The 11,997-nt window shown below is 40.0% G+C and overlaps 1 protein-coding gene across 1 annotated transcript in view; it reads left to right on the top strand.

Moving 5' to 3' along the window:
- Positions 1-11,997, top strand: part of NEK10 (NIMA related kinase 10) — a 161,647-nt gene that overhangs the window by 27,209 nt on the left and 122,441 nt on the right. The window contains exons 5-9 of the mRNA XM_075827183.1: positions 1,753-1,865; positions 3,719-3,817; positions 5,977-6,061; positions 9,167-9,208; positions 11,263-11,341. Coding sequence (XP_075683298.1) covers positions 1,753-1,865; positions 3,719-3,817; positions 5,977-6,061; positions 9,167-9,208; positions 11,263-11,341 — 418 coding nt within the window. The remainder of the gene's footprint in view (positions 1-1,752; positions 1,866-3,718; positions 3,818-5,976; positions 6,062-9,166; positions 9,209-11,262; positions 11,342-11,997) is intronic.

The raw sequence follows: 11,997 nt of genomic DNA on the forward strand, positions 1-11,997 counted from the left end.
CTTTTCTATTTACATTCAGAGTTTGACAGCTGTTGCGCGAATCACGCTGTTCGCACGGAAGTGCTTCCGTGTGACCTGCGTGATTTTCACGCACCCATTGACTTCAATGGGTGCGTGATTCGCGAACAGCGCACAAATATAGGACATGTCGTGAGTTTTTTTCAGCGGACTCACGCTGCGCAAAACTCACGGACTGTCTGCATGCCCCCATAGACTTACATAGGTCCGTACGACGCGCTTGAAAAGCACGCGCGTCGTACGGACGTATATCACGCTCGTGTAAACGAGGCCTTATACTTTTTTCTCTTTCATTTCTTGCTCTTCTTCCTCTGTGTCTTACATTTTGGGGTGTGTTTACCAGTTAGCATGGATTTGAACAACAATGTCCTATCTATTGATATGTTTACAGTGCACTGTTCAGTGAAATCCGTCTGCATTTCTGTCTATGTTTTTCAATTTCCCTTATGTACATGCTGTATTTTTAGTGTTTGGAAAATGTGGCTGTTGGTCACGAAAATAAAGAATTAAAAAAAAGAGAAAAAAAAGAAACAGGCTCTGTCACCAGATTATAAGTGCCCGATCTCCTACATAATCTGACCGGCGATGTAATGTAAATAACAGCAGTGGTTTTTATTTTGAAAAACGATCATTTTTTAGCAAGTTATGAGCAATTTTATGCTAATTAATTTCTTAATAGACAACTGGGCGTGTTTTTACTTTTTACCAAGAGTAGTGTATGACGCTGACCAATCACTGACCAATCAGTGACCAATCAACGTCATACACTTCTCATTGTTCCAGCCCAGCTTCTGTCACTGCACAATCACACTAAGGCCTCGTGCACACTTACATCACCATTTTCACGGCCGCTTTTGACGGGTCCGTGAACCCTTTTTAGCGGCCGTGTGGTTTCCGTGTGCACTCCCGTGTGCACTCCGTGTTTCCGTTTCCGTGCGCAGAGCATGGTACTGTCCAGGGTGACAGCACCATGCTCGGAGCGCGGAAAATACAATTTTAATGTAATAAAAAATAATTTTTTTAAAAAAGTTCATACTTACATTCCTCCTGTCCGGCCTCCAGCGATGATGTTCAATCCATGTCGCCGCTGCAGCCAATCGTGCTATGAATATCCATAGAATCTCATTACTTGACAGATGTCCTTTTGGCATCTGCCAGGTGTATGAAACGCCGCTCTTGATAAATTTTCCTCTTTATTTGTATGAACTGCTCATCATCTGGCACAACATCACTGAAGCGTTTACGTGTGCTTGTTTCTTCTGCCTCTTCAGTATCCATGTCTGTGCCTACCCAAAAGTCGATCTTGTTCAAAAACACATTGGAATCAGCCTGAATCCTGCTTGTAAATAGAAAAATGCCCCATTGTTTAGATGGAGGGGGGGGGGGGATTTTCAACTGGCGTCACAAAAAACTTAGTGACCTGTCACTACTTTAGGCAGATTTCCGCAGCAAATTCTGCCACAAAAACAGCAGCAGCTAGTGACACGCAGATTATGCAAAACCATAATGAAAATTAGAGGGTCAGCGTCAGATTTTTGCTGCGGAATCTCGGACAAATCCACATTGTGTGAACATAGCCTGAAAGTTTAAATTAGAAATAATAAAAGCATGAAAGATATGAGTAACTAAACAACAAGTATTGCAGTATTATTATTGCTACTATTTCTTATATGGTGCCATTATTTTCTGTGCTGCTATAGATTGAATCTGTAATCAAATGTTTTCTATTTGAAGCTCCCTGCTTTGAAAATTACCAGCACACCAAAGACTCAGCAGAAGTTTGGAAAGAACACACCTAAAAACCAGTGGCAAGAATCCACTGAATCTATAGAACTTGAAAAATTTAGGTAGGTAAAATAATCCATATATAACAGGAAAACGTACTATTAGGCATACAAAAATAAAGACTCACTTCTAAGGTTACAACTAATAACTGTATATTATTGTAAGTATGTCCCTGACTCTTCAGCATGATAGGCCTCTTGTCTTCTGAACCAATAGCTGCCCACACTCCACTGGCAAATACATGGATTTAGTGGGTAAGAGGATGATGTCCACAGGTGTCACAAAATGTGACCATACAGCTGAAATGGTTGGTTACCTCTGTTCACATCCGCATCGTATCTTCCATCTTGCAGTGCAAGATCCGTTATACGACGAAAACCACCTATATCCAATGGTTTTCTTTGGGTGTGTTCACATCAGCGTCACCCTTCCGTTCATGGGTTCCGCTTGACCTTTCCGTTGGAGGAACCCATGAGTGGAAAGGCAAACGGAAACCATAGCTTCTGTCTGCATTACCATTGATTTCAATGGTAATGCTTCCGTTGCAAATGGTTTCCGTTTTTCTTGGCGGCAGCAATAGCGTAGTCGACTGCGCTATTGTTTCCGCAAAAAAACCTGAAACTTTACGTAATGGAGACAAATGGAAACCATTTGCAATGCAAGCATTACTATTGAAATCAATGGTAATGCAAACGGAAGCTATGCGTTACGGCTATGTTGAATGTGGATCCACTAGGTCGCTCCGACGTAGCGGAGTAGCAGCTGGCCAAACAAAAGTCAATAATAGTTTTTAGGAAAAATCCAAAAATAAGACAGTAAATGATTGCCACTACCTTCACTTGTGGCATCACAGGATTGCGTGCTTACTGAGACTTGTGGTACAATCACCTTTAGTCGATGGTGCTCAGTGCTCGCGGCCTTGAGAAAGCGTCTGGAGAACGTGAAACAGCCGTAGGCCAGTTGTCTTGTCCGTGTCTCTCGTGTTATGCCTGCCTCTGTTTATTGAATTAAAAGCACCTTTAGATAGCGGTGAGTGCCGTGCAGTCTTTTTTCTTCTGTGCTGTGTATCAGTTTTTAGGAAGAGAGTACCTGGATAGAAGATTAGGCAGACGTTTGGTGTAGCAGACGTTTTTAGTGTAGCAGACGTTTGGTGTAGCAGACGTTTGGTGTAGCAGACGTTTGGTGAAGCAGACGTTTGGTGTAGCAGACATTTGGTGTAGCAGACACTTGGCACAGATGACACTTGGCACAGATGGTACTTGGCACAGATGGCACACTCGACTCTGGCACTAAACTTAGTACTGAAACAAACATAATTCCTGGATACGGGATACAGGATACAGGACCACAATATACAGCATACAACTAAGGGACCATTTTCAAAAATGAACATGGGCAGACAAAACAATGCTCAAGCAAGGAGGAGGGCAGAGCACTTTATATAGTCCAGGGTGCATAGGGATTGGTTAGGGAACATTTCACATTGGTGCGCGTGCTGGCCCTTTAAGGCCGGAACTAGCGCACGCACCCTATAGGAAGCAGTGGGGAGCTGCCACCACGTTTGCTGGCGACTCCGGGCAGGGAGATGCCGACACAAAGTGAGTGTCCTGTGGTCACGGCTGCCGGAGGTAAGTAGGTCTAGCAGAACTCATGAACGGAAGGGTGATGCTGATGTGAACAGACCCTTAGACTTGTATTTTTGCATTCAGTGCTATTCTTCCATTCAAAACTGGCTAAATCTGCAACGGACGTGTCGACATGGATGTGAACAGAGCCTTAGTTTGTAAATGGAAGTGCAACATTTTTGTTTTTTCATTCACAAACAGAATTTATGACACATTTTAGGTTTGCTGTAATGTATTGTTTATATAACATATTTCTGACTTTATTGTATGATATTTTTTTTTACTTCTAGCATTAACTACAAAAATGAAAGAAATTTTAGCCAGCACTCTCAACATAACTTATTCCTTGATATATTCATGGCACTGGTAAAGAATAGACTTGGATGCAGGTAAATTAGGGATTTTACATACTATATCACTAGACAACCTTTTTAACAATTTAAGGATTATGCTTGCAAAAGTTCTATATGGCTTGAAAAATTCACAGATTTGGATCGATATCTCTTATTTTAGACCTCTTGACTCAATAATGAATAATTTTTTTATGGGTGGGTAAAAAAATATGTATAAAGCAAATTTATTCACAGCACCCAGTAAATGAGGGATAAGTAAATTTACCAAACTTTAGACTTTATTTTATATCATCGTAGTTGCAGTATTTGATTGATTGGGAAAGCCATGTGTTTCATAGAATTCTCATGGAACTAACCAAATATAAGGGTATGTTCACACGCCCTATTTCCGGACGTAATTCGGGCGTTTTAACCTCGAATTACGTCCAAAAATACGGCACCAAAGCGTCGGCAAACATCTGCCCATTCATTTGAATGGGCTTTACGATGTTCTGTGTCGACGTTCATTTTTTTTACGCGCCGCTGTCTAAAGACGGCGCGTAAAAAAGACGGCCGCGTCAAAGAAGTGCCTGTCACTTCTTGAGACGTAATTGGAACCGTTTTCCCTTGACTCCATAGAAAAACAGCTCCAATTATGTCCGTAATGGACGCAGCGAAAAGCACCTGCACTTGCCATTACGTCTGAAATGCCGGAGCTGTTTTCTCCGGAAAACAGCTCCGTAATTTCAGCCGTTACGGACGTGTACGTGTGAACATACCCTAACTGTTAAAAAAATCTTTTAATTACTTGAATCTTGAAAACTTAATAGTGCTCCATATAGAAAATTTTTGTCTTGCATACTACACCGGTAAACTTGGAATATTTCAAATGACTTCAAGGTATTTACAAATCTCTCTATATATATATCACCTATTTGGGGCAATATTAGTTTATATCACCTTAGTATTTCGAAAACTGGAATATGGTATCAAAATGGTTAAGGATTTTTTGGGAATGGTGCCCTTAAGCCATTCGAAATGCTACAAACTGAATTTGTGATCCCAATGTCATTATTATATAGGTTCCATCAAGTAAAATCTGCAACTAGAAACATTCTAAGTGTGGAAAAATTAAAATCAACTGAGTCAGCTCTTTTGAAACTCCTTTAGACAACTCAGAATACAAAGGGATCTCCACGTAAAATATATACATTTATTAATAAAAGTTATCTTGACCAGATACCCTCATAGATCCAAACAGAAATGGTGTGATGAGGAAAGCCAAAATATGTCTACACCAAAAAAATACAAAAGTATTCTAATAGTAAAAAAGTATAAATCGTTATTATCCCATTTTGGGAAAAACCCCCCTCAATAACATACAATAAATAAAAACATACAAATAAAAAAGCCTCAGATGAGAAAGTCCACCATGACCCTATTTAATTAGTGTGACCAACCCATCAAAATCATGTAAAGTAATTACACCAGAGATCAGGAATCTAGAATCTGATCTCCCTAGGTACACCACAGGTATATTACACAGTGATGGTAACAAGATCACAACAATTAAAATATCAATACCTGCGGTAGACATGATGATTGTCGGGTGAATAAACTTCACTTTCTTTCGTGAGTGCTGCTTCCACGCTCTTGTCTTTTTGTTATATATATATATATATATATATATATATATATATATATATATATATATATATATATATTACAATTGTTAATAATAGCAATAATATTTTTTCTACAAATAGAATAAAATAGATTTTTATATAACATTGCATCATTTCTCTTTTTAAGTATCTGATCCTAAAAAACAAAAATGTGCAACTGCATGGAATTGTAAAAATCTCCTTATTCCCGAAGTTTTGGGATTCCAGACATACTTGTCAAGTTTTATTGTGTGACAGTCTTTCACATATTTCCAAACCTAAATAATTTTATTATACTCATTGGCCTCGAGCCCAGCTCAGCCATTAATAACCATAGACATAAACCGTAAAATATCCCACACTGATCTCCCACTCACTGTATTTTCCACAAGGCATCAGCTGTTATCTGGCAATGTAGCTGCAAAATATTACACAGAAAACTATTAATGCATACTGATCTAATTAAATATGGAAGTTCAACAATTGAATCAAGGCTGATTGTTCTAAAATATGTTGTTTCTTTTATTGTTTTCTTTAATTCCCCCACCACAGAGAATGGATTGACAGAGCTTCATCTGTACATACGTTACGAGTATTGATCTGTTTGAGATTATTAATTCGGGACCCATTTTATCAGGTATGGTTGACATAAATGACTTTGCTTTTCAATGTCTAAGCATTCATAAAAACTGTAACTACTTGAAAGAACGATTAAAATATTTTTTTTACGTATTATACAAAAATTGGACTGTTTGCCAATATACCTAGTAACAGGCAAAAGCAATATATGTCAGACTGGTTGGAGCATAAGGAGAGAAGAGAGTGAAGGCTCAATTAGCATATGGTATACCCTCCCTGCTGCAACTCACTAAATATATCTAGCTGATACAAATTGCCACTAGAATGTAGCGCTGTGTCCCTACGCATTTTTGCACCCAGTATCGTGTAATGGGCGCGTCCTCAGGGGTACACAGACTATGTTTTAATTATATATACCACTGGCTAGTACTGTTGTGTACTTCAAGGCATCACCCGGTGCGTATACCGTATTTTTGGACTATAAGACGCACCTGACTATAAGACGCTCCCAGGTTTTAGACAACAGAAAATAGGAAAGAATTGAATATTTTACTGAGAAAAATTATTGGTTAAAAAAATTATTTGTTCGGTTTCACCACATTCTGAGTGTCACGTAGCAGGTTAGTGGACCCACCAGGCCGTACCGCCGTAGCGGGGAGGCAGCTGGCCAAACAACAGGAAACCCCAGAAATACAATGTCCCGCACAAGGGTACCTTGATAGTCCAGTCGGTGGCCGCAGCTCTGGCACAGATGGAGATGGGTGCAGCAGATAACGCCAAACGTGGCGGATGACACAGGTGCCGCAGGTTGCGCCAGACGTGGCGGATTCCTCTGGACGTGGCAGATGACACAGGACATGGCGGATTCCTCTTGACGTGGCAGATGACACATGACGTGGCGGATTCCTCCGGACGTGGCAGATGACACAGGACGTGGTGGATTCCTCCAGACGAGGCAGATGACACAGGACATGGCGGATTCCTCCGGACGTGGCAGATGACACAGGACGTGGCGGATTCCTCCGGACGTGGCAGATGACACAGGACGTGGCGGATTCCTCTGTACGTGGCAGATGACACAGGACGTGGCACGACTAGATACTAAAGGCACAGCACGGGAAACAGGAACAGGGAACAAGGCAGGGTAACAACTGGAACGGGAAACACTAAGGGACCATTTGCAAGACAGACTGGGAAAACTAACAACGCTCAGGCAAGGATTAGAAGGCCTGGGGCCTTCTTATAGACCAGCAAATTGTGGCAGTTGATGATGATGACGACTTCCTATTTGCGAGCGCTGGCCCTTTAAGGCCAGGCACGAGCGTGCGCGCGCACCCTACGGGACACAGCAAAACGGAGTGGAAGTGAGCGCTGGCGTCTCCTAGTAACTCGCTGAGCTACGCTGTTTCCGTAACTCCCATTGTAGTGAATGGCAGTTACAGCAGCAGCGTAGCATACTACGCTGTTTCCATAACTACTATTCAGTTCTATGGGCGTTCCGGAAACAGTGTAGCTCAACGAATTACGCTGTTTCCGTAACTCGAACATGTACGCTGTTTTCGTAGCTACCGAGTTCTGGAAACAGCGTAGCTCGAGGTGGAACGCTATTAATGTAACTCCCATTCACTTCTATTCGAGGCTGAGCTGTTGTTACTCCTAAATGCTTCACAATAATAACAGCTGATCAGGACAGATCTAGCAGATCAGAAATTTAATGAACTGACTTGTGACAAAATTGACATCCTACGGCAGTGCCACGTTTAAAGTCACTGAACTCTTCAGTCTGACCCATACTACTACTACCATATACTTTTGGCCATATAGTGTATTTGTAATTTAAACACATGCTTTGAAATGCCTATTAGGGCCTGTTCACATCTGTGTTGGAGGCTCCATCAGGGGCCCCTGTCGCAGATCAGGCAGAGATTACCGGAAACTGCTCTATTGTTTCCGGTAAAACCATGGACGCCCCAGTGGATTCCGACGTAACCTGTTAAAGTCAATAGGTTCCACTGGTCGCCGGTGGTGTCCGTGTTGTAACGGAACCGTTGTGTCCCGCATTCCCTTGTTCTGCTCCTCTGACGGATCAGAACAACAGAATGCCCCAATGCAGATGTGAACATAGCCTAAGTGTACAGACCGATATTCGGGCCTCATTTTAAAGAAATATTTATACTTAAATTGTTATTATTAGGGCTGGGCAATTATGACCTAAATCAAAATCACGATTAATTGAACATGTAACCTCGATTTAAGATTATTGAACGATTTAGGCCACACCACTTTTTGCATGCCTTGCCCCTATTATCATGCTTTGTCATTGAATTAATATTTATCCCCTGAGCGTGCTGTGTACTACTGTATATAATATTCCCCTTGACAGTGCCCCCACACAGTATATTGCCTCATAGTGCTCCCCACACAGTATAATGCACAGTTTCATGCTCCCATAACTGCCCCCACCCAGTATAATGCCCCTCATAGCTGCCACCACACTGTATAATACCCCCCATAACTGTCCTATACTCAGTATAATGCCCCCTCATAACTGTCCTATACTCAATATAATGCCCCCCATAACTATCCTATACTCAGTATAATGCCCCCCATAACTTTCTTATACTCAGTATAATGCCCCCATAACTGTCTTCCACACAGTATAATTCCCCATAGTTGCCTCTACATAGCATAATGCCCCTATAAATGACTTCTACACAGTATAAGGCCCCTATAGCTGCCCTCACACAGTATAATGCCCCCACAGCTGCCCCCAATAGTGCCTGATAAAAATAAGAATATACATGCTCACCTAACCCCGTTTTAATGACGAGTGGAGGAGATCCCTCTGCTTCTCTGGTCTGTGCGGCACGGCGCAGACAGGCGCGATGACGTCTTTGTCCTCTGTCCAGCGATACAAACTGAATGGTAAAGTAGGGACCTTACGGTCCCCTGCTCTACCATTGGATTCAACTGTATCTGTGTCCTCAAGATGCAGATACAGTTTAAACCGGAAGAAAATAATTGATTAAACCAAAATTCGCAAGATGACGTTGATCAATTGCGCTGAATTCCGATTTAGATTATTTTTCGATTAATTGCCCAGCACTAATTATTATATGTAATGTATTATTATTAACATAGTGCCTTTTTTTTTAATAATTAGGGGGTGCTTCATCAAGTTAATGGAGTTGACATTCTTGCACAGGTAGCAAAAGTTTTTATTATATGAATGCCTTGAATCCTTCTTTTCTTTAAATTAAAGTTTAAAGGGATTGTCCGGTTTCAGCGAATTAATGTTATTTTTTTGTACAATTATACGTTATACAATTTTCAATTATACTTTCTGTATTACTTGCTCACAGGTTTGAAGATCTCTGCTTGTTGTTATTCAGTAAGAACATTTTTTTTTTTTACTTCCAGTGGATAAAACGTCCATGGTTACGTAATGGATATACTGGATAACAAAAAGCAGAGATCCTGAAAACCATAAGGAATTAATACAGAAAGTATATTGTAAAATTGTATAACTTTTAATTATAGAAAAAATAATTGTTAAATGAATTACAATTTTTCTGGTTTCACATATGTGTATGAGATATTTGCTATTCTGAAATTTCGCAAGCCCAGAATGTCTATATTATAAGCACATATTTATTAGGGTGTACATGATTTTTATACTACATTACTACTAGGACGCACAATTTCCCTTTATATAGCTGCCCTGTGTTGTTGCATCTCGCTGCAGCTTGAGCATTTGTGCCAAACATGCCTCCATCCTGCTGACCTGGTGCTTTGTGAAAAATGTGGTCATGAATAATTTATGATGAAAATAACCAAAATATTCCTCAATCTATAAGAAGACTTGAACCTTAAAAAAAAGTGGGTTATGTCTAAGCTAAGCAATTGAGAGATGTTTTTATGCAGAGCAGAAGCCTATAGCCCATTCTTCTAATACTTTGGTCACACCCCAATCCCCCTCCACACAAAATGAGACTACACTAGATTTAGCTGATAATGGGAACATCCACATAAATATATAACAACGCCTAGGTAGTACCTCCATACATTAGGCAAATAATGACCATTAATAATAATAATAATAATTATAATTATTTTTTTCCTGAATCTTATAATTTCTCATCCAAATATTACTCTTACATATAACATTTGTTACAAAATGGAACGCCACCAATTAGCACAATAAATGGGTTGCATCCCCTTTATTGTTTACACAGACACAGTGGCCCCTCCGTGCTAGGGACTGTACCTTGTACTGCATCTCGTCCCAATTAAGTGAATAGGACAAGCTGCAGTACCAGACACGGCCACCGTACGGATGATCCACTGTGGTTGTGTAAATAATGAAGAGGATGCGACCCTAGCAGGAGCTCCAGGCCTCCTTCATTGTACTGATCAGTGGGGGTTCCGAAGCTCAGACCCCTACTGATCAAACATTTATGGCCTAGCCTAAGTATAAATTAGATGCTATATATGAAACAGCAATTACCATAAACTCAGTGTCATCTCTTATTATAGTTGTTTGCTTTCTTTCTTCCATCTGACCCAGATCATCAGGGAGACTTGCTACAACTTGCTTCTCCAGAGTTTGCTGCGTGGACATCTTTTGCTTCTTCTTTTGATGCACATATAATTTCTTAACAATCATGCCACTAAAAATATTCATGACATTTTAATATGCTGTAGTTTTATAAACTATGTGTATATTCATACAGTTTACGGACAAAACATATTTACTGTATAGGGTTTACAAAAGGTTACTTTAAGTGAGCATACTATTACTCAATGCAAAAATAATGACATGAATGACCTTCTCTATTTAGTGTTTGTCACTTGTATTTAGGGGAATTTACACATGCAGAATGTGTCACTTTAAAATCTGCATATGTGAACTTCTTGCATCTATTTTATGGTTTTACACCACAGGAAAACAGGCTGATTCAAAACGCGCAGGTTTCTGTGTGGTTTTGGTGCAGAAAACAACAGAAAAAAAACCAAACCATAAAACAGCATAAAAACGGCATCTTAATTTCTTGTGTTTTAACCATTTCATTTTACACATGTAATTTTTTAAGTGGCAGAAAACAGATCTAACACATCACCAAAAACATGAAAAAAACCTGCACATACAAGTTTTTGCCCTTCTATATGGGCCAAGCCGTCATTTTTGTACTGCATTAACTTTAATGCTGGTGTGCCATCTGCTGGACACTTGTTAAATAACTCAATTTTTATTTACAGTACATGCAGACAACGTGTAATATGTACCTTTCATCTGGTGAAGATGAATTTAATGTCGACAAACTGGTAAATATGACTTGTAAGTATTAATATTTGATAGCATAGTGTTTAGGTTTGCAAATTTAAGGAATATGTTAATGAAATGCAATACATGGTGGAACAGCCAAAAAATAATAGTAAAATAAAATAATGAAACTAGTCTGATCAGGGTTATATGTACCCTGATAAAACTCGAGATAAGGTTCGAATTCATGTTAGCGCTATTACCCTGCCCAATGGGGAATGTGAACCCGCACTGGGGCCCCTATTTTCAGTCACTACAACGTAAGCAAGGGATATAGAACTAGTCCAGGAGCCACAACATGATCTTCTACGAATGGTGGAGGTGTCAAACCTACTGTGCCTGAGTGTTGGTGCAAAGAGAGAGTTGGGGGCTAGGGCACGCTCTCCTCTATTTTCTAGTTGTCAATCATGGGGTCCCATCTTATTGACTCCTTCTAGTTACATCTTCTGACATGTCTCAATGAGGAACCTTCACTTTAAAATGCTACAGAGCACCATGACCTTTTATATATTTATGAACTTGAAATTCTGTTTTTGGATTTAAATTCCGTATTGCATTTCAATCTTTGTGCACTTTATTCTGCTATTTTTTCCTCCTCTCTATTGATTCTGTACATATCGTAGTCTGCTTTCATTGTTTTATGTTCAAAATTTACTAATATGTTGATGGAT

The sequence above is a fragment of the Rhinoderma darwinii genome, chromosome 5 (genome assembly GCF_050947455.1).
Source record: "Rhinoderma darwinii isolate aRhiDar2 chromosome 5, aRhiDar2.hap1, whole genome shotgun sequence".
Lineage (NCBI taxonomy): Eukaryota > Metazoa > Chordata > Amphibia > Anura > Rhinodermatidae > Rhinoderma > Rhinoderma darwinii.